Genomic DNA, 27,415 nt, shown 5'->3' on the forward strand with positions numbered 1-27,415 from the left:
ACGGCGCTGGGAGCACACAGGCCCAGCGGGACCCTGCTGGCGGCTCAGAGAAGGCAGGGGCCCCTCCCAGAGTGCTCTCGGTCCCCAGCTCCCGCGCAGGGCACGCCCCGTCCCGGGGCCAGGCGCACTCACATAGAAGGCCTGCTCCCGCAGGGAGGGCGTATCAGGCGGGCTCTGGTTGTAGGTGGAGAATCGCTTGTTGACAGTGGATGCTTTGTTGACCGTGCTGGCAGCTGAGGGCTGATCGTCCTTGTCGAAGGGGCTGGGGGCGAGAGCACAGAGGTGAGAGGAGCGGGGGGCTCTAGCACTGCAGGTGGGAGGCCGCTGGGCTCAGGCCTGGAGCTGGGCTCCCAAGCCTCCTGCCACGCGCAGGGCTGGTGCCCTGTGCCATGGGGCAGCACGAGGGAGAGGCAGGGCTGGTAGCAGCGCTGAGCTCTGACCCTGGCGCGGGCACCGAGCTGCGGAAAGCGACAGCAAGCAGGGAAGGGGAGCGGGCGGGAAGCCCAGGAGAGGGCACAGAGGGAGGGAGGCTGGGCAGGCTGCCCACACCCTGAAGCGTTAGCCACAATGCTGGAGAGCACAGGAGGGGTGCAGCTGCCATGAGCCCCCGGGGTTGCCGATGGAACCACGACCTGCCAGAGGGGCCATGAGCCAACTGCCCAGGTGGGGGCCTGCCTGCCCAATCTGGATCCAGGACCCCACCCCTGGGCAGTGCCATCGGGAGAGCGAGATCACAGACCAGGCCCCAGCATCCTTCGGAGACAGCCACCGGCACCCAGCGCCGGGCTGGGCAGGCTTCCCCCAGCAGGGCCGACAAGCCCCAGGGCAGACAGGGCCGCACTAGCCCAGCTAGCCCTCCCGGCCGCGCTCCCCTAGGCCACTCACTTCCAGTTCACCTCCAGGCTGAGCTTGATGGTGCCCAGGTCGTTGATGTCGACAGCTACCACCTGCGGCAGCGCCGCAAACAGGTCCTTGGTTTCGCACGAGACGTTGCCCACCACCACGTGGTTGGCCAGGCTCTTGAGCTCCGTCACCTGGCAGGGGAGAGGGGGGAGCTGAGGCCAGCGCCCGTGAGAGGGGGCATGGGCAGCCGCCTGTGAGCTGGGGCTGCAGGGCGCCCAGCATGGGCACTGCAGAGCCTGGACCTCCTGGGTTTCACCCGATGTTTACGGTCAGTCGCTGGAAGTTCCGGACTCTGCTCTTTGTCCCATCTCTGACCCCTGGGATCTAGGCCGCCTGTGCTGGCCTGGGGAGAGGTCTGACCCACACTCTCTCTGGGGCGGGGCCGAGTGAGAGCAGAGCACCCTGGTGTGCAATGGGGCCCCAAACCGCTCTGCTGGGTCTCTCAGCATGAGCGGCTGCATGCCTCCACACAGCACAGCGTGTCAGGGGACTCGAACCTGCCACCTCCGGCTCCGGCAGAGCCCCGTGCACTGCCCGTGGCGGGGCCAGTGTCACGAGCCAGCAGCTCGCCAGCTCTGCCACAGGCCGGGCGCTGCATGGCAGGATCCCAGGCCGGGAGCATTGGATGCTGCTGGCAGCTGTTCTGCCCATGCCCCGATGGCCCCATGCAGAGCCGCAGGCCCTGGCCCAGCGATCACAGACGGGCCCCGGCACAAGGCGGGGGGTTGCCCGGTTTGGGGGACGGTGCGCTCGGCTGCTCAGCCATCCCCCGAGGTTAACCCGTCGCTGCCCTGGGAAAGGAAGTGAGCAGTAGCGACCTTCCCCCACAAGCTGCACCAGCCAGAGCCAACGGCCTGGCAACAGCTGGCTCGGAGCCCGGCGAGGGACGGAGCTGGGGCCGCGGCGGCAGGACATGCCTGGGCACGGGGTCGGTTACTTGAGTTCTTCCTGCCTGTGGAGCGGATCAGGATGGGGCTGCTGCCCGCCCAGCTCCTGGCCCTGCTGTGCTCAGGGAGGGTCGGCACAGAGCCCCAGGCCTGGCCACGCCTGGCCCTGTACCTTGATGGAGAGGAACTCGGTGATGAGGGGCAGGAAGACCATCTCCTCGCTGTCCCACACCTGCTTCCCATTCCCCTCGATGCGCCCCTTCAGCTTCCAGCGCTGGCGCCCGTACTTCATGAAGATCTGAGGGCGAGAAGAGTGCGGGGTCGGTGCCAGCCACTCCAAGCCAATCCCCAATCCCCACGCATTTCCCTGCAGCAGGGCGGGGCTCGGCGGCCTGTTCGCTCTGTCCTCTAGGGAGAGGGGAGCTGCCTGGGGTTCCCCTCTGCCCCCCAGGAGAATTTCAGTGGCTGGTTCTGCCAGCGATCCCATCCCACCCCCCGGCTCGCTGACTCCTGCAGCTGCTTTCCCCACATACCTCATACTGGTCCCCAGCACAGAGCCTGGCAAACCCGGCCAGTCCTGCAAGAGAAGCGGGAGGGGAAGCTTAGAACCAGCCGACTCCCCTGCCCCTGGCCCCCACAGCTGGCAAGGGAGCAAGGCCCCACCCTGCCCCGAAGAGAAGCCCCTCTGCTAAGCTGCGCAGCTAGAGGGGGATCAAGGGCCCAGGATTCACCCCCTGCCCTGGGCTTGGTGCGGAGTCCCATGTGCAGGGCAGGCCTGGGCAGGAATGGGGCAAAGGGAGCGGGGTGTGAGGGAGGAGTGGGGGGGGAGCAGGGGGCTAAGGGGAGTGGGGCATAGGAAGGAGCGGGGTATGGGGAGGGCAGGGTGGGGGGAGCGGGTGTGAGAGGGGGAGCTGTGTTGGGGGGAGCAGGGTGGGGGGAGCAGGAAGGGGGAGCAGGGTCTGGAAGGCGGAGCAAGGTGGGGATAGAGGGGAGTGCGGTTGTGGGAGGGGGTGTGGGACGGGTAGCGGCACTGGGGGGATCAAGGTGTGGGCGCGGGAAGGGGAAGCGGGGTTGGGGGAGCGGCATTGGGGGGAGCAGGGTGGGGAAGCAGGAACAGGGTGTGGGGGGGAGCCGGGCATGGGGAGTGGGAAGGGGGAGCAGGGTGTGGGGGGGGGGGGGGGGAGGGGGGGAGCGGGGTGAACATAAGAACGGCCGCACTGGGTCAGACCAAAGGTCCATCCAGCCCAGTATCCTGTCTACTGACAGTGGCCAACGCCAGGTGCCCCAGAGGGAGTGAACCTAACAGGTAATGATCAAATGATCTCTCTCCTGCCATCCATCTCCACCCTCTGACAAACAGAGGCTAGGGACACCATTCCTTACCCATGCTGGCTAATAGCCATTAATGGACTTAACCTCCATGAATTTATCTAGTTCTCTTTTAAACCCCGTTATAGTCCTAGCCTTCACAACCTCCTTAGGCAAGGAGTTCCACAGGTTGACTGTGCGCTGTGTGAAGAAGAACTTCCTTTTATTTGTTTTAAACCTGCTGCCTATTAATTTCATTTGGTGCCCCCTAGTTCTTGTATTATGGAAACAAATAAATAACTTTTCCTTATTCACTTTTTATCTTATTTACTTTCTCCATATCACTCATGATTTTAGTGTGGGAGGGGGAGCAGGGCACGGGGAGCAGGGAGGGGGAGCAGGAAGGGGTGTGTGTGGGGGAGCAGGGTGTGTGTGGGGGAACGAGAAGGAGGTCTGGGAGGGGGAGCAGGAAGGGGAGCAGGGTATGGGAGGCGGAGCGGGAAGGGGGAGCAGGGTGTGGGGGGGAGCGGGAAGGAGGTGTGGGAGGGGGAGCAGGAAGGGGAGCAGGGTGTGGGGGGACCAGGAAGGGGAGCAGGGTGTGGGGGGAGCAGGGGGCACTGCGGGGGGCATGTACCTTTCATCTTGACGTGGAACTCCCCCAGCTGGCTTTCCAGCTCGCTCTCCAGCAGACACATGTTCTGGGGACAGGAGGGATGAGAGCACCCGTTAGCCACAGGCTCCAGCCCCTCCCCACTCGCCCCCCCGCACCCCGCCCGGCCCCCCTACCTCGGTGTACTCTTTGTAGCCCTTGCTGGCCTCGGCCAGGCTGTCCCGTGCCTCGCGGCTGCCCGGGGAGCCGGCGGTGTAGGCCTTGACCATGTTGTGGGCCCCATCGCGGAGCCGCCGCTGGATGCAGTACGACTCGTAGAGCTCGTCAATCTGCAATGAGAGCCGCAACGCCACGGTGAGGGGCTGGGCGCAGTGCTCGGGGGGCCCTTCCGCACTCCCCTCCTTTCCACCTCCGCATGCAGTGTGGGGGAAACTGGGGCAGCAGTAGTGGGAGGGGAGCCCGGGGCAGTAGTGGGAGGGGAGCCCGGGGCAGCTTTGAGAAGCACTGAAGTATGTAGAGGGAGAAACATGCCCCCCACATGCCTATAAGAGCCGTGAGGGGCACCCCCCACCCCCCCGGCAGGTCGCCCTTACCTTGCTGGCATGGAACTCCAGCCTGCGCAGGAACCGCTCGATCGACTTGACTTGCTGGAACCGAGCAGGAGGAGAGTGGGTCAGATGCAGTCAGCACGGGGCCAGGCCGCAAGGGGCGGCTCCAGGCCGCACAGGCCCATCATGGGGCCAGGCCGCAAGGGGCGGCTCCAGGCCACACAGGCCCAGCACGGGGCCAGGCCGCACAGGCCCATCATGGGGCCAGGCCACAAGGGGCAGCTCCAGGCCACACAGGCCCAGCACGGGCTTCCCCGCTGCTGCGTCCGGGGGCACGGGGTAGGGCAGGACGGGAAAGCTGAGCTGCCTCCCCGCTAGGGCTGGGATCCCCATGGAGGCCCAGCGCTCGGCCCCAGGCGGTAATCGAGAGCGCCTTTCTCCCACACGTGCTTCAGGCCTTGGCTGCGAGCCAGCCACTAACTCCCTACAAAACCATGTGGCTCCGCAGCCTTCCGAGCGACTCGGGGCGCTGGTGGGGCCGCGACCCAGCTAGCTCTCCAGCCACCCACGGAGGCTTCTAAGAGACGTGGGACAGACAGGCCCTGAGTGACCAGGGCACAAACCCAAGCAGAACCCCACCCGTGCCGGCCCCCCTCGGCCACCACACCGGCTATCTGAAGCCCGTTAGCCCAGAGGTTCTGTCCGTGTGCTCCCCCAAAGCCCCCACCCCAGCGGGTTGGTCCAGGGCAGAGCACAGTGAGTCGCACGTTGGATGCTGGTGTCTGGCTTTCCCAACGCGGCTCTTGTGCAACGGGGCAGGATACAAGGCGGGAGGTGCCCCGTTAGCAGAGCCTGCCCCACGTTCCCCTGCACCTCAGGAACTGTCCGGCTGGGAGGCCTGCGTGGGGAGGGGAGCTGACGAGGCCAGTCAGGAGGGTGAATGGGTGAGTGCCCAGTTCGGAGGGGAGGTAGTCGGCCCAGAGAGCAGCATCAGGAGCTCAGCAAGGGACCTACCCCACTATTCCCCCAGCGGCTCTCTTCAGCACCAGCCCTTACCTTGTCGAGATCGTAGAGAAAGCCCTAGAGAAAGGAGGACAGAAGAGGGGTGAGAGCTCAGAAATCACTGGGATCACACATGGCACTGCCATCGGACACGCTGGCACCTGGCAGCATGTCAGCACAAACATGCAACACCCCAGCAGCGCGCACATAACATGCAGCATGGGAAGCCCCGGGGTGGGGGGCCCCGTGCTAAGGAGCTCACTGCCTGAGCGCCAGAACCTCAGCTGGGTTCCCACTGCCGCACAGACCACAGGGAGGGGCTGTCACGGCGCACCGCTGGGCTGCCGCAGGGCTCTGCAGCTCACATCCATGCACAGGCACCCTGGACTGCAGGAGAGGCACCAGGGGCTGCCCTGGGTATCCAGCCAGCACTGTAACCCTGCCCAGACTCGCCGCTCCTGTCTCACCCTTGGTCCAATCCCCCTCCAGCTCCCTTGTGGAGACACCCTGCCCAGGGACCCAGGCAGAGCGCAGGGGGAGGAGCTGGGGCAGAGCAGTGCCCGCAGAGCCGAGTGCGACCCGCACTCACCAGGCGGGAATTCCTCTTGGACTCGCGGATCTGGGTGCTGAGCTTCTCCAGTTCCAGCTGGTGCACCTCCAGGTAGGCTCTGCGGGCAAGAGCACCCCCCACGTTAACCCCCAGGCTGGGCATAGAGACAGCCAGCGGAGCCCAGCCCCCATCAGTGGCTGCGCCCGGCACCCGCCCCCCTCCAGCTCAACCCCCCCCGGCACCCGCCCCCCTCCAGCTCAACCTCACACCCACCCTAGATCAACGCCACACCGGCGCCCACCCCCCCAGCTCTCCCCCACACCCGGCACCCACACTCCACCTCCCCAGTTCAACCCCACACCCGGCACCCGCCCCCTCAGCTCTCCCCAACACCCCACACTCACCTCAACCTCACACCCACCCCACACCTCCCTAGCTCAACCCCACACCCGGCGCCCACCCCCTCAGCTCTTCCCCACACCTGGCACCCATACCCAGCACCCACCTCAACCTCACACCTGCCCCACACCTCCCCAGTTCAACCCCACACCCGGCACCCGCCCCCCCAGCTCAACCCCACTCACAGCACCTACCTCCCTAGCTAAACCCCACACCTGGCGCCCACCCCCCCCCCCCCCCCCCAGCTCAACCCCACCCCTGGCACCCGTCCCCCTCCAGCTCAACCCCACCCATGGGCCACACTTGGCTCCCATCCCCCCAGCACTGTGGGGAGGCAGTGGAGCCTGGAAGTGTTGGGAGGGGGGTGGGGAGATGTTCGGGGGCTCCTGCAGGGGCCAGGGGTACCAAAATACAAGTTTACCAGGGCGCCAGTTTCCCTGCCCCAACTCACATCCACCTACTTTGCCCAGCCCCCCCCCCCCCCGGGCACGCCCCGCCCCCCCCCCGCCCCCTCCCCCCCCCCGCCCCCCCCCCCCCCCCCAGCTCTCACAGACAGTCCCTCAGCAGAGAGCCTCCGAGCGAGCCAGTGACAGGAATCACACTGCTTTACAATAAGGGCTGGTCACAAACCACAGCCGTGGGCGCCCCCCCGGCCTGCAGACACTGCCAAGCTCCCAGCAGCCTTCTGAGGGGGGGATTGACTCAGGGCTGGGCTGGTGCCAGGGCTCGGACTGCCCTGGAGCGCAGCTTCTCTGGAATAGCCACTTGGGCACAGCTCAGCTCTCCCGGGGCCACCGCCTAGCCCAGCCACAGAGAATCGGTCTCATCTGCAGCCCAACGGCACAGCCGCCCAGTCCCCGTGCAGAGGAACCGGCTTGTCCGGGGCCCTCCCAGGGAGCCCTGTGTCTCCGTGCAGAACCGGGCGCCCCTTGCTCTGTTCCCACGCACCCCCTGCTCGGGGCCATCCAGCTGCATGGCTGGCTGCTCCCCTTCCCGTGCAGCCAGGCTGGGCGCCGCGGGGCAGGTCACTTACATCAGCCCCTTCTTGAGCGCTTCGTACACCTCGTCCAGCCGGTCAGGCTGTGGCACCTTGGGTGGGGGGGACTTGTGGGACATGGAGAACATCCTCCTGACCCGGGAGCCAGTCTTCCTGGACACCGTTGGGGTGCTGAAGGGAGGCAGGTTCCTGAGGGGAGGAAGCACAAAGAGGCCGGGGGTGAGCTTCCTGCTGGCGCGGCCACCTGGTCCCTGCTGCCCGGTGCCAGGAGCCGAGCGCCTGGGGACAAGGCCACACTCTGCAGGAATCACGGAGGGGGAAGCGCCAGGAGCAATGGCAGCCCTCTCCCTTTCCCACCTGCCATGCCTCAGTGGGAACCTGCCACCTGGGGCCAGTGCCAGGGTGCGGAGAGCTGCCGGTGGCTAGCCCTGCTCAAAGCCAGGCGGTAGCAATGCCAGCAGTGTGGGCATCCCATCTCCTTGAACGCTCGCCCACTGTAGCCAGGGCTGAGCGGGGCCAGGGCCATGCAGGGCTGGTGTAGGAAGGTCAAGGGGGCCCAGATTCCCGCCCCCGTAGTCCCAGAGCCCAGTCCCAGCCTGGGCCGGACCACAATTCTCTGTGCACCCAGGACAGGGCCAGAACCGCAGCCAAAGCCACCATGCCCATGTCCAATCACCGCCATGTCTGCAGCAGTGAGCCTGCCAGTAACCCCAGGTCGATCCGGCCTCCGACACGGGTCCCGTCCATGGAAACGCGCCACTCTAGGCATGTTAATAAGTCATGAAGAACCCTCTCCCCCCCCCACCCCAAATCAAACTTCTCAGCGCTGGAGACAGGAGCCTTGCAGTGCGACCTGATGGGCAACGCACCTAGGCTCTGAGTGACCAGGGAGGGGGAACCCATGGCCCGGACTCTCGACTGCCAAGGAAGAACCGGGAGAGGGGGCAGGTTCTCCAGCAACCAGCACCCAACCATCAAAGCCGACTCTGTGGCTGCACCTGGGGCTGAGGCGGATGCCAGCATCACCTCCAGCCGCGCCTCTGAACCCCTGGTTCTGGAAGTGGCACCCACGGTGGCTAGATAGAGTCTGCTCCGATTTCAGGGCTCCTCTACTGACCATGGGAGTGCTGGGCGTGAAGGAGACCTGGTGCTCTGCCTGTTTGCTGGGCACTAACTGGGACAAGAAGTGGGGCTGGTCACAGCTCACGCGCTCCGAAGCCAGCTTCCTCCCTGCAGAGTTTGCCACGGCCCCGTTCAAGCAATGCATTGAGAACTCAACCCCAGGCCACAGAACAGCGGATGCAGGACTCTCACAATCACTCAGTGCCTCCACAGAGACAGAAAACGTGACTTCTGCACACCCAGGCAAGCCATTAACCAGCACCCAACGGCAAGGACTGTCACGGAGTGTGGGGGAGTCAGGGCCCTGCACCTCCGGCTTCCTGTGATTCACCATGACTCTCAGCCAGCCAGTAAAGCAGAAGGTTTATTTAGACGACAGGAACACAGTCCAAGACAGGTCTTGCAGGCACAGACAACAGGACCCCCCTCAGTTAGGTCCATCTTGGGGTCCTCGGGCACCCCAGCCCCCTTGGGAGGTCAGAGCCCTGTCTGCCTCCCAGCCATTCCACCAGCCAGCTCCTGAAACTCTCCCTTCAGCGACCCCTCCCACAGCCTTTGTTCAGTTTCCCGGGCAAAGGTGTCACCTGGCCTCTAACCCCTTCCTGGGTTCTCATGTTCCATGCTCAGGTATTCTCCGTTGGTCAGTCTCCCATCCCTCAATGCAGACTATCCTAGCCACACTCCCCTGTCAGCATTCACAGACCACAGTAGGAACAGTCCCAGTTCGTCACAAGGACCACAGCCCAGACTCCCTGCCCGGGGCAGCTCCCAACCACCCGTAACTGAGATGCTGAGAGAGAGGACATGGGCCCAGCACGGCACATTCTCCAGGCACTGGGGGCCCTCGAAAAACTCTCCGACAACCCCATCGGCCCCCCCTTGGGAAGCTCCATCCCGGATTTCTAAGCAAGGCATGATGTCCGTGGGTCTTTCCAGCTGTCCTCTTTCTCCCCCAGGATCCCAGAAATCCCCACACATTCATCTCCCCTTGGGCCAGCTCTCGAGCCTAGAAGCCCATCTTTAGGGCAGCACGCCACCACTGCCTGGGCCAGGCCATCACCTCCGTAAGGCAGCAGCCAGAGCTCGCCCAGCTACCCAGAGCGCCCCACGGCCCGAGTCGAGCACTCCAGCAGGGCTGGCCAGCACCACTCTGCCCGCAGGACACGGAACCCAGGGCCTGCTCAGCATTACCATGGACGCTAGCCTTGACCCTCGCCACGCAGGCCCCCAAATGGCCCCCCGCCCTGTCACACACACACGGATCTCTGGTCTTCCGACCCCCGGAGCCAGAGGCACTCGAGCGCCCACAGCAGACAACAAAGGCTGGGACAGCAGGACCAAAGAATCCCCCCAACCAGTGTTCCCTCTAATTTTTTACATCCATGCGTGGAATGAATTTTGTTATGTGCACCAATCTGGAGGTGATGTGTGGCAGGGATGGGGCCGAGGGGTTCGGAGTGTGAGAGGGGGCTCAGGGCTGGGGCAAAGGGTTGAGGTGTGGGAGGGGGTGAGGGCTCTGGCTGGGAGTGCAGGCTCTTGGGTGGGGCCAGGGATGCTGAGAGAGGTGGCGGGGGGCAGGGCAGTGCTCTACAAAGCTTTGTGTCCTTCCTGGAGGGACGCACCCAGTGCTGGGAGCCTGCACCTCCCCCACAGATCCCTCATGTGTGGAGTCCCACAGGGACCAAGGCTCTCGCCAGTCCCTTTCAGCAGCTACACGCAGCCACTAGGTGAACCGCTCAGGCATCATGTAGTGCCAGCAACACGCAGGCGACACACAGCTCTGCTGTCCCAGTGCTGGGGTGAAAGTCGCCCATGGATGAAAATCAGCTGATGGAAAACAGGGGCGATGCTGGGGGGCAGAGCAAAGCATTCCCAGCCACGGTGCACTCTCCTTTGCCTGAAGATACGCACCCACAATTGGTCAGTTCACTGAAACTGGGATGCCTCAGCTCAGGGGCTTCTTAGGTAACAGAGACTTTCCCAGTGCTCAGTGCTCAGCCTTTCTGGGCAATTTGCAACTTGTGTAGTTCTAGCTTCTTCTGATCTTCACTCTTACTTATTTTGCTTCCTTTTCTGTCCCTACTTCCCTTACCCAAAATAAGCAAACAGAAAACAACAAACCAGTAACCACTTTGTCTGTTCTCCAGCCACCAAACTTAAAACTCTCTTAAAATCACTACCAATACCTCAAAGCAATCAGCTGTGCACAGATCCTGCTCGACTACCAGAGCTGGACACCCCCGATTCGGAAACATCGCCCCATGCTGGCTCCCTGCCCGCAGCGTGGCCCGTCCTGCTCGGGCTGGGGATCTCCGAATGCAATCCCTGGGGACGTCCCTGCCTAATGGGGCACGGGGCTCTCCCGACAGGCCTGGAGAGTGGGCACCAGGACTCCTGGGTTCCATGCCAAGGTCTGCGACACAGGGTTGATTCCCTCCTCCCTGCGAGGCTGAGCCGTGGGCGTCTGGGGGCACTGGGACGGGTCAGGCGAAGGCATTCAGCCCCATGGCCTGCACTACTCCCTGCCCCACCCCCACAACAAGGGACTGACCCCCGAGTCACTGTGCAAGCGACAGGCCACAACCCAGCCTCCGCCACAGCCACAAGGCCAAGCAATCCCTGGCACAAGCCTCCTGGACCCGGCCAGGCGGTGGGCAGGAGCACTCTGCCAGGAGGAGGATCCTCCTGCCCGGGCACTGCAGGGCACACCAGGATCCTCCTGCCCGGGCACTGCAGGGCACACCAGGGCACCTCTGAGCTATGGCACAACAGAGGCCCCAGAGGGGTTGTGCCCAAGGGGCACGGCACATGCCTTAGCCACGCTGGGAGCCGCCAGAGCACCAATGCACTGCCTGAAGCCTGTCCTGTAGCTGAGCCATTTCCAAGGCCACTGGTGGGCTCTCTTGGCACGGTGTGCCAGGAAGGGCTGCTGTGTCGGGTTCCCATTGCCGCCACCTGGGGGTGCCCCGCCTCCCCTCCCACAGGCCAGCACCCCCGGCCCAGAGCCACAGCCTCCTGCTGGACCTGTGCATGAGGACTTGCTGTCCTGTTAACCACACTGCCTCCCTCTGGCCAACTGCCTGCCCTGCACACGCCTCCCCCGACGTACTGCCCCCTTGGCCTCCCAGTTCCAGTCTCACTGGTGGTGCTGGCCCCGAGGGCAGCAGGGGCCCCAGGCTGGCTCCAGGCTCCAGCTGCTTTTCCTGATGCCCAGGTGCTTCGCTGCCAGGGGGAGTAGCTGGAGCAATGCCGGAGCCAGCAGCACCCCGGGGCTCGCAGCGCCCCGGGCAGGAAGGGCTCTCCCAGCCTGGGGAGGCTGCTGCCCATCGGCCCAGCCACGACATGACTAGCCAGCAGGCTGCATCTCAGGGGAGCGGCAGGTGGCTCCGTGCCTCTCCACGCTGCACCGTGGCAAGGGCCCTGGGACAGCCAGCTCCAGGAGCCCTGAGCCCTGCAGCCCTCTGGAGCCATGGACAATGCCCCAGGGCCACTTCCCATTCTCAGCAGCATGTCTGGTGGGCTCCCAAAGCTGGAGCCAAGCAGAACATCACACATTCCTATGGGCTCCCCTTGGGCTCAAGGACCCCACAGCACTGCCAAGCTAGGGACCCAGAGCACCCGTCCACTGCAGCCACCTCTGGGGAGCAGCCGGTTGGCCCAAAGCAGCCTGCACAACGTGGCAGGGGATCATCGCTGTAGGCAAGGGCTGGGGGCAGATGGGGACTCCTGCAGAAAGTACCTCGGAGCCAAACATCTGAGCTGGGGGAGCAGAGCTCGGTCTGCGGGGCTGCTGGACGACCCCCCATCACCTCCCGCCACACTGTAAGCCACTCCCCGGCGCCCGGGCTGCAGGGATGCTGCGCCCATCTCGCACAGCAGCAGCGGGTGGATCAGGTCCCAAGCCAGAGCATTGCCCGGCTGCTTGGCAACCACCCGATTCTCCCACAGTATGCGCCAGTGGGCACTGCCCAGCCAGGCTCCAGGAACGTCCCCTCCACAGACTCCATGAAGGGAGTCGGCGCGACGTGTCGACAGAGCAGGGGACTGGGAGTCTGGTCTGATGCCGTGACCCCCCTGTGCGAGGTGCTGCGGAGATCCCTGCTGAGCGAGGGGGAGGGGCACCCCGGCACACACTCAGGCTGGCCGATGCCTCGCCCCCGCCAGCAGGCGCCAGCCCCCGGGCCCTACCTGAAGGCCTTGTCCTGTGTCGAGTTCACACCGGCGAAGGACTGGCTTCTATTGATCCTGGCAGCAAGGGCGCGCCGCTGGGGCCGCACAGAGAGCGACATGGTGGAGTGCGACCTGGAGGGCCTCCCTGCGGGGGAAGGAAACGACATGGTGAGGACGGGTGGGGACAGCTGGGCGTGCTGGGCTGGCACAGGGTCAGGCTCCTGGGGCGACGGCAGGGAGAGGTACCACCTCGACTCAAGCTCCAGCATGGAGTCCCGCTCTCCCAACGCCGCTGGCTGGTCCCCACAGCCCTACACCCGACCCTTCCCCGGCACTGCTGCCATGCCAGGCTGGGTGTGAGCCAGGCCTTCCAGGCGGCATCACATGCCAGGCAGCAGGGCTCCAGCGCCGAGCAATGGGGCCAGGTGCCAGTCTGAGAACTGGGCCCAGAGCTCCGGCAGGCCCCCCGGGAGCAGAGTGTGTGTGGCACCCGGCTCTGGGACCCAGCACAGCTCCTGGCTGCCCCGGGAGACTGCTGCCCTGGTGCTGCCCCCTGCCCTGTCTGCTGAGCCATGGGCCAAGCAACTCCCCGCACTCCCTCTGGAGCCAGCCAGGCACCAGCAGAACAGCACGTGGCAGGGCCCAAGCTGGGGAACCACTCCACTGTCAGTGCCGGGAAGGACAGGCACCGGGGGGAGCCGAGCCACGCCACAGGCCCTAGACAGCAGGAAACACTCATTGTCCCAGGCACGCCAAGCCTTCCTGGAGCCCCGTTTCCCGGCCAGAGGCCAGCCCAGCCCAGGAGCCCTGCCCAGCGCAGGCCTCAGCCGACTGGCAGGGGCTGCAAGCAACCCCCCCATCATTCCCTGAGACTCTGCCCCAGTGCCCCAAAGATCCCTCCCCCAGGGAATCACAGCCCCTTAGCAAAGCATGCCACGCCCTGCAGGGGGCGCTGCGTGGCCCCGCAGCTGGGGGCACATGGCCCTGTAACCCATGGAGAGCCCCATCCCCTCAAGCCTGGGGTGGAAGCTGGCTGCCCCCCACATCAGCAAAGTGCCCCCCCTTGTGGGGAAAGTGCATCCCTGGTGCCCCTGCCCGGGGCGGGGGTGGATGTCACCCCACTGGCCTGCGCTCAGCCAGGTCTCTGGGGATGCAACAGGCACCAGGGCAGCGCTGGGCAGACACAGGAGCATTTCAGAGGTGCTCTGCTGGGAGATCGCAGAGCCCAGGCCATCCCGGCGCCAGGTCGGGGCAGCGTTGCCAGCTCCCAGCCCCCGCAATCCGCTAAGGCCCCCACCTTCTGCGCTAGCCGCCAGGAAGGAAGCCCCAGGACAGCAGAGCCTGCTGGAAAGTCCCCGACCCACCCTGCAGCCGGAGAGTCCCCAGGAGCTGCTCTGGGGAAGGAAAGGGAGTGAGGCAGCTGGGTTCCCGGCCTGGGGAACACCACATAGGGAGGGGCCGGCGCTCTCTGCACTGCTGATCCACCAGGGCTGCCCCCCAGATCCTGCTGGGGTGCTGTGTATTCCATAGAGAGCCATTTCCTGGTAAGAGGTATGTACCAGTGGCTGGGAGCCAGGACCTCTTAGGCCTTGAGCCCGTCTCTGACCGCACCGTGACTCAGTTTCCCCCAGGTAAAGAGAGGGAGAGGATATTGACCCACCTTGCTCTGACAAAGGACATGTGCTCTGCACTGCTATGCCCCTTACTGCTCCCCACACTGCTCACAGCCCCCTCCTGCCCACTGTCTCCCACTCCAGCTACCCCTCCCTGCAAACTTTCCCCCCACCCCCGGGGCAGCCCCGCAACTCACAAGCGCATGCACCCTCCTACAGCAGCCTCCCCCAGTGCTGCAAAGATGGAGCCACGAGGGCCCATGCCACTGGCTTAGCCAAGTGTGTCAATGGGGCCTGTCTGGCTCGTAAGTCCCAGGGAACAATGCCAATCCCTGCCTAGCTCTGCAACATGGCACCAGCCAGCAGCTCTCAGCCATCCCCTGACAGGGAAAGGAACACGTGCCCCCAACCCCTTTGGTGCCCCCCTGCTGTCCCAGGCTGGCCATGGAGCCAGATCTACTCCTAATGCAATGATCCATGCCCAGCACCTCACAAGGTGTGGGGGGGATGGTGCCATCTCCAACCACAGCCCGGTAACCCCCGAGGGGCTGGAGGACCCCCTAAGTCTTTAGGGGATCACACAGACATAAGAACGGCCACACTGGGTCAGACCAATGGTCCATCTAGCCCAATATCCTGTCTTCTGACAGTGGTCAATGCCAGGTGTTTCCCTGGGAATGAACAGAACAGGTAACCATCAAATGATCCATCCCCTGTCACCCATTCCCAGCCACTGTCAGACAGAGGCTAGGGACACCCAGAGCACGGGATTGCATCCTGGCCATTTTGGCTAATAGCCATTGATGGAGCTCAGCGTGGCCCATGCCACCCACTAAGAGTCAGGACAAGCCAGATGTGGCCAGCCCGTGGATTGCAGGAGGGCTGGCTGGACGCACGGCTGTATTTCACAGCAGACACACCAGCACACTGAAGGAGCGGCCCTCTAGAGAGCCATCTGCCTTCCCTGGGGTCTGCAGAGAGATGGGCTGGCCACTGGGAGTGGATGCCAGAGGGGCGCTGAAAATACCAGGCCACAGCAGAAGACCTTGGCCCAGCCTCCTCCTGCCCATCAGCGTGGCTACGCAGGGGTAATGCGCAGAGAGAGCAGTCCACACCCCGGAGAGCTGCTCGGGGCCTTGAGTAACTTGGACACAGCCCCTCCACCACACTGATGTGCCCGCACTGCCCAGGCAGTCACTGCACCCAGATCCCGCCATGGCTCCAGGAGCTGCCATGGTCCAAGGCACAGCACGTAGAATCACATAAACACAGGCCTGGAAGCACCTCGACAGGCCACCTAGGCCAGGCCCCTGCACTGAGGCAGGGCCACGTGTTACCTACACCAGCCCTGAGAGGGGTTTGTCCAACCTGTGCTTAAAAACCTCCAGTGACGGGGATTCCACTAAACTGCCCCGCTGCAATTCGAGCCCACTGCTTCTAGTCCTGTCCTCAGTGGCTAAGGAGAACAACTTATCACTCTCCTCTTTAGAACAACCTTGTACACATGTCCCCCCTCAGTCTTCTCTTCTCCAGACTCAACAAACCCAATTGCTTCAAATCTCCCCTCACAGGTCATGTTCTCTAGACCTTTGATCAATTTTGTTGCTTTTCTCTGGACTTTCTCCAGTTTCTCCACGTCCTTCCCAAGGTGTGGTGCCCAGAACTGGACACAGGGCTCCAACTGAGGCCTTCTCAGTGCTGAGTGGAGTGGAAAAAACAGTTACCTACCTTTTGTAACTGTTGTTCTTCGAGATGTGCTGTTCATGTCCATTCCAAGCAGGTGTGTGCGTGCCACGTGCACACCAGCCGGAAGATTTTCCCCTAGCAGTGTCCGTAGGGTCGGTGTTGGCGCCCCCTTGAGTGGCGCCTCCATAGCACCCTATTTAGGGGCCCGCCAAGCCTCCACCCCCTCAGTTCCTTCTTGCCGGCACTTCGACAGAGGGGCAGGAGGGTGGGTATTGGAATGGACATGAACAACACATCTCGAAGAACAACAGTTACAAAAAGGTAGGTAACCGTTTTTTCTTCTTCGAGTGATTGTTCCTGTCCATTCCAAGCAGGAGACTCACAAGCCTGAGTTTAGGCGGTGGGGTCGGAGTTCACTGCGGATTGGAGCACTGCACGGCCGAAGGCTGCATCGTCTCTGGCCTGGTGCGTGATGGCATAGTGCGACGTAAATGTGTGGATTGAGGACCACGTGGCAGCTCTGCATATTTCCTGTGTCGGGACCTGAGCCAGGAACACCGCGGAGGAGGCCTGTGCCCTTGTGGAGTGGGCCGTGGTTGGCGGGGCAGGCACCTTAGCCCGACCGTAGCATTCTCGGATGCAGGCTGTGATCCATGAGGAGATCCGCTGTGATGAGACAGGGAGTCCCTTCATCCTGCCGGCCACGGCAACAAAGAGCTGGGTTGATTTCCTGAACGGTTTGGTTCTTTCAATATAGAATGCCAGGGCCCTGTGGACGTCCAGGGAATGCAGCCTACGCTCCGTGCCGGAGGAGTGTGGCTTAGGGTAGAACACAGGGAGAAAAATGTCTTGCCCCATGTGGAATTGGGAGACCACCTTCGGAAGGAACGCCGGGTGTGGCCTGAGTTGGACTTTGTCTTTGTGGAAGACAGTGTACGGAGGCTCGGACGTCAGTGCTCTGAGTTCCGACACCCTCCTGGCTGAGATGATAGCCACTAGGAATGCAGCCTTATATGAGAGAGATAACAGAGAGTATGTAGCCAGGGGCTCGAAGAGAGGCCCTGTGAGGGCGGAAAGGACCAAATTGAGGTCCCAAGCCGGGGCTCGTTGTCGAGTATGCGGGAACAATCTGTCCAGGCCCTTGAGGAAGCGACAAACCAATGGGTTTGCAAAAGCTGAACCACCTTCTGCTCCTGGGTGGAATGCTGAGATGGCCGCCAAGTGGACCCAAACCGAAGAGAGGGAAAGTCCTAGCTGTCTCAAATGAAGCAAGTAGTCCAGAATGAGAGGGATCGGGGCGAGCAATGGAGCCTGACCCTGCTGTTTGGCCCAGATGGAGAAGCGTATGTATGTGGCCCTGGTGGAGGGTTTTCTGCTACCGAGAAGGACTTGCCTGACCTGCTGAGAGCGTTGCATCTCCACAGGGTTTAGCCATGGAGCATCCAGGCTGGGAGGTGGAGCGACTCCAGGTTCAGATGGCAGAGATGATCAAGTCTGGGAGCAGGGATAGCAAGAGGGGCGCCCGTGTGGACATGTGCAGCAGTGATGTATACCAGTGTTGGCGCGGCCACGCCGGCGCTATCAGGATGACACGAGCATGACCCCTGCGGATCTTGAGGAGTACCCAGTGAATCATGGGAATCGGGGGGAAGGCGTAAAGCAGGCCACCTTCCCATGAGAGGAGGAAGGCATCCGTCAGAGACCCTGGACTGCTCCCCACAAGAGAGCAGAAACGTTGACACTTCTTGTTTTCTCTCGAGGCAAACAGGTCTATCTGGGGATAGCCCCAGAGACGGAAGATTGAGCGTGCTACATCCTGGCGAAGGGACCACTCGTGACCATGGAACGAGCGGCTAAGGGCATCCGCAGGACCGTTCTGCTCCCCCGGGAGGTAGGAAGCCAACAGGCGAATTGCGTTCTGTACGCAGAAATCCCATAACGCGAGGGCTTCCTGGCACAGAGGAGAGGAGCGTGCCCCCCCCCCCCCCCATTTGTTGATATAGAACATCGCCGATGTATTGTCCGTGAGGACTGAAATGCACCTGCCCGCCAGGTGAGATTTGAAGGTCAGACAGGCTAGACGCACCACCCTTAGCTCCCTGACGTTGATGTGTAAGGAAAGGTCCTCTGGTGACCAAAGGCCTTGGGTCCTGAGGTTCCCCAGATGCGCCCCCAACCCCAGATCCGATGCATCTGTTACCAAGGATAGGGAGGGCTGGGGGCTGGCGAAGGGTTCTCCCGCGCAGACCTCCTGCGGGTCGAGCTACCACTGGAGGGAATCCAGCACCGTTCGGGGAAGTGTCACCACAGAAACTAGGGCGTCCCTGGCCGGCACATGGTCGCTAACCAAGCCTGGAGAGGGCGCAGCCGGAACCTGGAGTGGCTTACCACATATGTGCACGTAGCCATATGACCCATTAACTTGAGGAAGTTTCTTGCTGTGGTGGTTGGGAAGCATTGGAGACCGAGAATGATTTCGGACCTGGACCGGAACCTGGACTCCGGCAGGTACGCTCTGGCGTGTGTCAAGTCCAGAATTGCCCCTATAAATTCTAACCTCTGGGTGGGGGATAGGGTGGACTTGGCCTCGTTCAGCAGGAGGCCGAACTTGAGGAAGGTCAGTCTGATGAAGATCACCTGAGCCTCCACCTGTGCCTTGGCATGGCCCTTGATGAGCCAATCGTCCAGGTAGGGGAACACCTGAATCCCCCGCTTGTGCAGGAAGGTTATCACGGCTGTCCTGCACTTTGTGAAGGCCCTCGGGGCTGCTGACAGGCCGAAAGGCAGAACCGTGAACTGAAGATGGGCGTTGCCCACAATGAATCTGAGGTAACACCTGTGTTGGGGGATTATTGCAATATGAAAATACGCGTCCTTCAAGTCAAGGGCGGCGTACCAGTCCCCTGGATCCATGGAGGGAATGATGGAGGACAGGGAGACCATGCGGAACCTGAGCTTCTTTACAAACTTGTTCAGATGCCGCAAGTCCAGAATAGGTCTGAGGCCTCCTTTCACCTTCAGTATTAGGAAATACCAGGAGTAGAAGCCCCTGCCCCTGAGGAACTTCCTCCACTGCCCCTGCTACGAGGAGGGACTGCACTTCCTGAATTAGAAGTTGCCCATGAGAGGGGTCCCTGAAGAGGGACAGGGAGGGGGGCTGGTGGGGCGGGAGGGAGGAGAACTGGATAGAATATCCCCTCTCTACCATGCGAAGCACCCAACTGTCCGATGTGATTCGGGACCAGTGTGACAGAGTGTGGGGGAGTCAAGGCCCTGCACCCCTCTTCCTGGGATTCACCGTGACTCTCAGCCAGCCAGTAAAACAGAAGGTTTATTAGATGACAGGAACACAGTCCCAAGCAGAGCGTGTAGGTACAACCAGAACCCCTCAATCAAGTCCTTCTGGGGGGTTTAGGGAGCTTAGACCCCAGCTTGGGGTTCCCTGCGTTGCACCACCCAGCCCAAACTGAAACCAAACCAAAACTCCTCCAGCTGCTTTCTCCCCCCTCCCCTCTGCTCCTCCTCTCCTTTGTTCAGTCTCCCGGCCAGAAGGTGTTATTTCTCCCAACCCCACTCCTTGCTCAGGTTACAGCTCAGGTAGCTTCCTTCAAGGGAAGTCCCCCATCCCCAATGCAACCCCCCTGCAACAGTCCCAGGTCAAATCTGCCCCACTCCCTGCTCTGTCACACCCCCAATCTGCCCCACTCCCTGCCCCGCTCCCTGCTCGTCACAACCAGGCACAATAGAATGGGGACAGATGTGACAAAAAGGGAGGGTTGGTAGGATCCCGAGTCCTGACTGGTAGGTCGTCCCCGACCGTACCCTCAAACTGGGGGTCTAGGCCCCGATGGGGGCCTTGGCTGGCCAGACGACTGGCCGGAGGGCTGTTGTTGCCTCCTTCTGCCGTTCCTGCCTCGCCTTGCAAGGCGTCGGTGCGGTGCCGAGGCTGGTAAGGTCGTGGGGCCGGTTGCGGCCTGAACTGCCTACGTTGGGTGACTGGGGTGTGCAATCCCAGCGAGCGAAGGGTAGCCCTTGAGTCCTTTAGGCTATGTAGCCTCTTGTCCGTCTTTTCGGAGAAGAGCATGGGCCCTTCGAAGGGGAGGTCCTGGATGGTCTGCTGGACCTCATGTGGAAGGCCTGAGACCTGAAGCCAGGCTCCCCGCCTCATAACCAGCCCATTCGCCAGTGTGCGGGAGGCTGCATCCGCCGCATCCAGGGCTGCCTGGAGGGATGCCCGGGAAATTAACTTCCCTTCCTCAACCAGGGCTGAGAGCTCTGCTCACGATTCCTGGGGAAGGAGTTCAGCGAACTTGAACAATGCTGAGCATGTGCTGTGTCCATACCGGCTCACTATAGCCTGTTGGTTGGCTATACGTAATTGCAGTCCCCCTGTTGAGTACACCTTTCTGCCAAACAGGTCCAACTGTTTGGCCTCCCTGTTCTTCGGTGTAGACCCTTGGAAGCCTTGACGCTCCCTTTGGTTGGTCGCATCCACGACCAGAGAGTCCAGGGGAGGGTGGGCATACAGGTGCTCCTGGCCTTTGGAGGGCACGAAGTAGTGCCTCTCTGTCTTTTTGGCCATAGGGGCCAACGAAGCTGGCGTCTGCCACAGAGTGCGGGACGTATCGGCTATCGTTTTGATCAACGGTAGGGCTACCCTGGATGGGCCCAAGGGGGCCAGGATGTCCACTACCAGATCCACATCCACCTCAATCTCCTCCGCTTGGATCGCCAGGCTCTGGGCTGCACGGTTAAGTAGCTGCTGAAGCACCTGGTTGTCCTCTAGTGCTGGTGAAGTTCCTGCGACCACCTCATCCGGAGAGGAAGAGGAGGAGATCACCTGCAAAGGGCCTTCCTCTGTACCCTCAGTCTCAGCAGGGGCCTGCAGCACACGGTACTGCGATGGGAGGATGAGTTTGTGGCACAGCTTGTCCCCCTGCACTTGTGGACGCCGCCGGCCTTTTAAGGTCCTGGTGGGGTGATCGGCCCCTCACCGGCCTCTTCTTTTTAGCGGGCACCGGAGATGGTGATCGGTGCCTCACGGAGGCCGATTTTCTGTGTCCTGACTCTCCGGTGCTGGGACTTAGAGGTTTTGGACTGGGCCTCCTGTCTTGTTAGCGGTGCCGGGGCGCTGCGCACCGAGGATGAAGTGCTGGGCACCAGGTTGGGCAACTCGGAGTCCGAGTGTGGCCATAAGGCCGCCTCCATCAGGAGCACTTTGAGTCTCTGCTCTCTGTCCTTAAGAGTCCTGGGACGGAATCCCCTGCAGATACTGCACCGGTCTCTCTGGTGGCTCTCTCCAAGGCACCTTAGGCAGGAAGAGTGCGGGTCACTCTTTGGCATAAACTTCCCGCAGTCCTTGCAGAGTTTAAACCCTGGGGACCTGGGCATGCCCCAGCGGGGCGACGAGTACATTGGGGGAACCCCCCAACGACTATTAACTATCTACGACTAGCACTAACTCTAAACTAAGAGAGGAAACTTTATATACACTGAAACGGGACACTGCTATGCTTGCTGCAAGAGCGAGCAAAGTTCCAGCTAGCCGTCACCGGCGGTCAGACGGAACTGAGGGGGTGGAGGGTCAGCAGGCCCCTATACAGGGCGCCCCAAGGCCGACCCTACAGACGCTGCTAGGGGAGAATCTTCCGGCTGGTGTGCGCGCCATGTGCACGCACCTGCTTGGAATAGACAGGAACAATCACTCGAGGCAGAAGAATTACTCCTCGTGCCTTGCTGTACAGCACTCCTAGGGCTAGTCCACACTAGAATCATTACAGCTGCTATGATGGCAGGAGACCCTCCACCTCCCGCGAAGCGGTAACGCTTCTCACCCTGATACAGCGCTGCGGCACACTGGCGCTTGGGCAGGTGTAACTTACATCGCTTGGGGGGTGGCTTTTTCACAAAGGGGTCTGCACTGAATGGAGATTCAACATTTTGTAGGGGTTCGCAAATGAAAAAAGGAGGAAATTACTGCTCTAGTTCAACCCAGCGAGTGACCCAGGCCCCAGGCTACAGAGGAAGGGGAAGAAAACCCCAGGGTCTCTGCCAATCTGATCCGGGGGAGATTCCTTCCCTCCCCAAAATACAGCAATCAGTTAGACGCTGCACATGTGGGTGAGACCCGTGAGGCAGACGCCTGGGAAAGAATTCCCTGTAGTAACTCGGAGCCCTCCCCATCTAGTGTCCCGTCACCGGCCACTGGCGATATCGGCTACCAGCAGTTGCGGATGGGGATCGATCCCAGAATGACATTTGGTTGCTGACTCATATTCAGTTTGTGAACCACCATAACCCCAGATCCCTTTCTGCAGTGCTCCTCCCTAGGCAGCCATTTCCCACTCGGTATGTGTGCCACTGACTGGGCCTTCCTCACTGGAGCACTTTGCGTTTGTCTTTAGTGAATTTTGTCCTGTTGATGTCAGACCATTTCTCCAGTTTGTCCAGCTCATTCTGAATTTAATCCTGCCCTCTAAAGTGCACCCCCCCCCCGGCGTGGTATGGCCCGCAGGAGATACGAGTGCGCTTTTGACGCCCGAATCCAAATAATCTGTGAAGATACTGAACCGAACCGGAGCCAGGACCCCCAGTGGCGGCCGCTGCCCTGCTGAGGAGTGACTGCGAGAGCCTCCCATCTGGTACCGCAGCTCAGGGACGCTTTAGTGAGTCCGAGCAGGAGCTTGCATCTCACAGGCCCACGTTCCCGGGGGCTGGCTCACCAGCCACCCTTCAGCAGGGTCCCACACGCAGCCCTGCTGCCTCCAGCAGGAGCCCCTGGGCTGCCCTGGGGTTTGGCGGCAGCGCCGTGTCAGTGCCCAGGAGAGGGGACACTCACTCCCGCTACAGAACAAGGCCCCAGGGTGACCGCTCACCCCATGGCATGGCAGTGCCCAGGTCGCAGTGTCTGCTGGGGCAGCCCAGCTCCCCCAAGGCCGTGGGTGGAGGCGCAGGGGATGGCAGCTCACACTTACCTCACCAGATGGCAAAGCAAGGAGCCCCAGAGGGAGCCGCAAGGAGGAAGACAAGTCCTGAAGGGCAGCGTGGCTGTGGCCAGAGCCTGGCAGAGCTGGGCCTTGCCATGAGATTCCTGTTTGCTCTAGAAGCTGCTGGCACCAACGGCCCCTTTCACCCCCAAACGACTCCATGCAGGTGGGTGTCCAACCCGATCCCGAATGGCCATGCAAAGGGCCAGAGGAGCCCAAGCAGCCGCAGCCTGGAGGGGAAGGCTGCCAGATCTCCTCCAGGAGGGGCACAGCTCCCTCTCCCGGGCACCCGCCTGCTCACACAGCCATGCAGGGGAGGCCAAGGCTCCAGCAGCAGAGGGGCTGAACAGATGGGGCAGGGATAACGCGCTGAGGGGGCGGCGCTCGGGGCCCAGCGCAGGACTCCTCGGCTCCCTAATTGGCTTATGCAGCATTTCCTCCTTTTTTTAGTCCTCTCGCCCGGGGGGCAGCCAAGCAACTGGGGGCATGGGCACAGTGCCAACTGGCAGGAAGCCATGGGGGGGTCAGCTACCCACAACACTGCCCCCCGCGCAGGGGGAAGGGACCCAGACTGCGATATGGTAGTGCCAACCCTCCAGCCACTGATGGGGCCAGCCACTGGGGCCTGCCTGGCACGGGGATGGGTCCTCAGCACACCTGGCACACTGCCACCAGTGAGGTTCTCTCCCTGGGCTCACCCTCTCTGACAGACACATCCCAACGGGGCTGCCTGAACAGGGAGCTCAGAGCGTCTGCAGGACGCTGGATGCAGCCCCAGCCCCAGCCCCATCCCTGCCCTGCGATGCCAGCACCACTGTGCTGCACTGGGCACCCCACTCCAGCAGGGCCCCAGCCCGCCCTCCAGAGACCTCTGGCTGCAGCACCCTGTACCCCCCCAGCTGCTCACACAGAACCAGCCCCACCCCAGCACACACCTGTTCAGCTGCTGGCTCTGGGCTAGTCTGGCGGGCCCCGGCCCGGTCCTTAGTGACCCTGGCTGCCCTGCCATCGGGGGAGCATTGCCACGCAGCGCTGAAGGGTTAACTGCCAGTGCTCCCACGGCGAGAGCAAGGCCCAGTGAGCAGAGCCGGGCAGGACGGGTCCCCGACGACCAGCCTGGGCAGGCTGCTAACACAGCCGAGCTGCCTGGCCCATTCTCCAGCGCAGCGCCAACCCCCTCCGGTCTCTAGGGCAACGCTGGCCCAATTAAGCTCATTAAGGAGGAGCTGTAATCCCAAGCAGGCCGGCTCACCTGCAGGGCCCCAGATTACCCTCTGGGGGCCGTTTAATCGGCTCAGGGCAGAGCGAGCCAGGCTGCTGCCGCCCGCTGTTATATACAGGTCTGGGCATGGGATGGGTCTGGCTCCACCTCCTCTACCAGGGGCCACGACAGCAGCATGGCTCCCACCGACAGGGCTGCCGGCAGCCCATCGCGCCCACAGCCCGAACCTGCCCACAGCACAGCCAGCTGCACAACTCTGGCCTGGGGTGGCATGAATCCGCCACCCGCTCCTGCAGAGTGCAAGGGGGCACAGCCAGTCCCCTCTCTTCTGCCCACCCCTTCTCCATGTGCCCAGAGCAATGCCCCCCTGCAGCCATTCCTCTACCTCAGGCGGCTCCGTCTGGTACCTGGAGCCAGTGGACGGAGCCATTTCAGTTCTGCCTGCCCAGCGGGACAGCTGTAGATCAATCTCTGATAATTTTCATATGTCTTTACATTGTGCCTCTTCATATAGAATCATAGAATATCAGGGTTGGAAGAGACCTCAGGAGGTCATCTAGTCCAACCCCCTGCTCAAAGCAGGACCAATCCCCAGACAGATTTTTACCCCAGTTCCCTAAATGGCCCACTCTAGGATTGAACTCACAACCCTGGGTTTAGCAGGCCAATGCTCAAACCACTGAGCTATTCTCTAACCTTGTGGTGGGTCTACCCACGTGTGACCTCTGTTTTCATGGAACTTTGTATCTAAACCTCATTTAGAAACTTTGCATTGCCCTTGGTATAATATTATAGCCCCTAAGGATAGAATAAGATAGAAGAAAAATTTCTTTTTGCTAGCAGTAGAACAAGAGCTCTCCCCCCCCCACTCTTAATCAATTGCCCTGTTGAATGAATAAGGTGTGGATGAGCAAGGCATGGAAGGCAGCACCTCCAGACAGCCTAAACTGTTGGAGAGGGGCTGGGAGCCAGACCCAAGGACAATAAAACGTGTCAAGTGGGCTCATTAAAGACAAGCAGACATACTGACGGCCTCGGGGGTTAGAAGCAAGCTCCTTCTTTTGGAAACACCCTCTTTGCAGCATTGGGACAACACTCAAAAGAAAGCAGCACAAAGGACCAATGGACACAGACACAGAGTTCAAATCTGGTATAGATTTGCATAAGAGGAAAGCTGCTATAAAAGTGAGGTGTCTTGCAGAGGACCCCGGGTCTCGTCTTGTCAACATGGGAGCATCGATCCGGATCGGCAGAAGCCCGGCTCCACCCCCTCCCCCATCTAACTCACCTGGCCAGTGAAGTTAAGGGGAGCAACTAATTGGTAACAACAAGACGGAATGGGGTGTGTGTGTGTGTGTGTGTGTGTGTGTGTGTGCGCGCAAGTGTAATATATTATATGCATATAATACAGTGTTAATGAATACATGTATTACTAATAAATGTGGCGTTCTGCCTTATTCCCCCTGAAAAGATCCTGTGCAGTACTTTAAATACAACACATCCACATGCCAGCCCTGCAGCAAGGGACTCTGGGCTGCCCGAGGAGCCAGCAGCCCTTCCCACCGGGCGCTCCTTCCCCAGGCCAGGGCGGGAGCGGGAAGGAAGGCGTGAGCCCCAGCCAGATGCCCGCTGCTGGCACATGCCCAGGGCTCTGCCCTGCTGCTGCCGCTCCCACGCAGCCCCTTCACGTGGCAGATCCTGCCACTCTCGTATCAGCCCGGACCTCCAGCACCAGGAGAGGGGGGTCCCCTCCCCTTCTCTCGCCCACTCCCAGACTCCAGCATGCACCCCCAGCTCAGCCAGGGCACCCCGAGCTTGGGCCCCCTCTGCCAGCTGCCTGGGCAATGCCGCTAGGATGCCCACAAAAGTCACTCCAGATGGGACAGCAATCGGTGGACTCCATTCTCCTCTGCCCCCAGCCGCCTGCTGTACCACTTACTGCCCCTTCCCCTCCACTGAGACTTTGGGGCAGTGGCTGCCTCTGCTCCAGCTCTGTCCAGCGCCGAGCACAGAGGGGGGGGCTGGGGCAGCTAGGCGCTCACAATGAAACCAGGAAATCCCCATCATGTAACCCCTGCTGAGCCTCTCCTCTCAGTTCTGCCTCACACGCACTGCACCTCCACCCTGCTCCATCCCCTGGCCCTGCCTAGGCCCTGCTTGCTGGGCCACGTGCTTTCACTCCAGCTGCCCGGACATACCTCTCACGCCCAACGGTTATCCAACTGAGCTGATGCCAGCTCATGGGGCTGGGAATAACCCCCCGGCTGGGCGATCTCACCTGCTCCCACCTTCCCCCAACCCCTCCATCTAGACCTGGGCCTGGCCCCGACTTGCCGAAGCCGGGCTCCAGGCTGGGCAGCCCAAGTGACGTGCCGTATGCACACCCTGGCTGCAGCAGGGTGCCGTGTGCACCGGGCCCAAGAACGGATTGCTGGCTGCGCTAGGTCTGGCTAGGGCCGTCCCTGGAGCACTTGGCACCGAGCGAACCATGGGCCAGGCATGTTTCTGGAAGGTATCGAGGCCAAAGCTTAGCTCAAAGCACCTCAATATCAACACTGCTCACCCTCCCATCCGCCCCTGAGCCAGCGCAGGAGGGACCCAGCACTGAGACAGCGCGGAGCCAGTCGGCTCCACTCTCCCCCGGCTGCCCCTTGCCATGGGCACAGCTCACAGCCAGCCAGCACGGGGCTCCTGCCCGGCTCTGCCAAGGAGGCAGCGATCCAAGCCACAAGCAGGTGCAGACTGCAGCCAAAGCCTGAGTCAAGAGAGGGCCCACACGGCGCGGGAGAACCCAGCAGCCAGCCAAGCCAGCAGGCCGCCAGGACCCAATGGGTGTCAGCCTGTCCCCATTTGCCACCAGTCAGCGGGACAAACGGGTACAGCTCAAAGCACCTGGAACTCTGACCCTGCTGTCCACGCCTCCTCCCCAGGGCAGACACACTCTGCCCCGCTTGGTGCACGCGTGGGGCCAGGTCTCACAGGGAGGGCTGCGGCCCAGACAGGATTCTTCACCTCCCGCCAGCTCCGACACGGCTCCCACTCCCACCGCACCCTCTGGGGCTGGCACACCCCCAAGAATACCAGGCACCGAGTGCCCCACCACGCTCCGAGCCGAGAGCGTCCTTAGCTGCCTGGCGGCTCAGCCTCCAAGTCAGACCCTGTTCCCCTATCGGGGAGAAGGGCTTAGAGCCCCGAGGGGTGGGTAGTCGCACTTCCCAGGGAGGCCAAGGGGTTGCTGGGAGTTACACGGACACATGCAGGGCTGATGTGGGACTGCATGGACAGGGGCCCTGGCATCACTGGAAATGGGGGCATGGAGGGGGCACAGAGGGGGCACATTCACAGGGTCTCCCAGCCCATGCTCTTACCTTCCCATGCAGCGCAGCGCCCAGGCCGGTCACGCAGCCAGTGC

At 62.0% G+C, this 27,415-nt stretch overlaps 1 protein-coding gene across 5 annotated transcripts in view; it reads right to left on the reverse strand.

The window, feature by feature from the left end:
* Positions 1-27,415, reverse strand: part of RIPOR1 (RHO family interacting cell polarization regulator 1) — a 102,909-nt gene that overhangs the window by 10,571 nt on the left and 64,923 nt on the right. For all 5 annotated transcript variants that reach the window (XM_034788342.1, XM_034788341.1, XM_034788340.1 and 2 more), the window contains exons 2-12: positions 12,515-12,641; positions 7,241-7,393; positions 5,848-5,926; positions 5,313-5,336; positions 4,302-4,355; positions 3,885-4,037; positions 3,733-3,796; positions 2,324-2,367; positions 1,963-2,088; positions 886-1,034; positions 133-262 (exon numbers count right to left, since the gene is read on the reverse strand). In XM_034788342.1, coding sequence (XP_034644233.1) covers positions 133-262; positions 886-1,034; positions 1,963-2,088; positions 2,324-2,367; positions 3,733-3,796; positions 3,885-4,037; positions 4,302-4,355; positions 5,313-5,336; positions 5,848-5,926; positions 7,241-7,393; positions 12,515-12,615 — 1,077 coding nt within the window. In that variant the 5' untranslated portion in view covers positions 12,616-12,641. The remainder of the gene's footprint in view (positions 1-132; positions 263-885; positions 1,035-1,962; positions 2,089-2,323; positions 2,368-3,732; positions 3,797-3,884; positions 4,038-4,301; positions 4,356-5,312; positions 5,337-5,847; positions 5,927-7,240; positions 7,394-12,514; positions 12,642-27,415) is intronic.

This window comes from Trachemys scripta, chromosome 13, assembly GCF_013100865.1.
Source record: "Trachemys scripta elegans isolate TJP31775 chromosome 13, CAS_Tse_1.0, whole genome shotgun sequence".
Taxonomy (NCBI): domain Eukaryota; kingdom Metazoa; phylum Chordata; order Testudines; family Emydidae; genus Trachemys; species Trachemys scripta.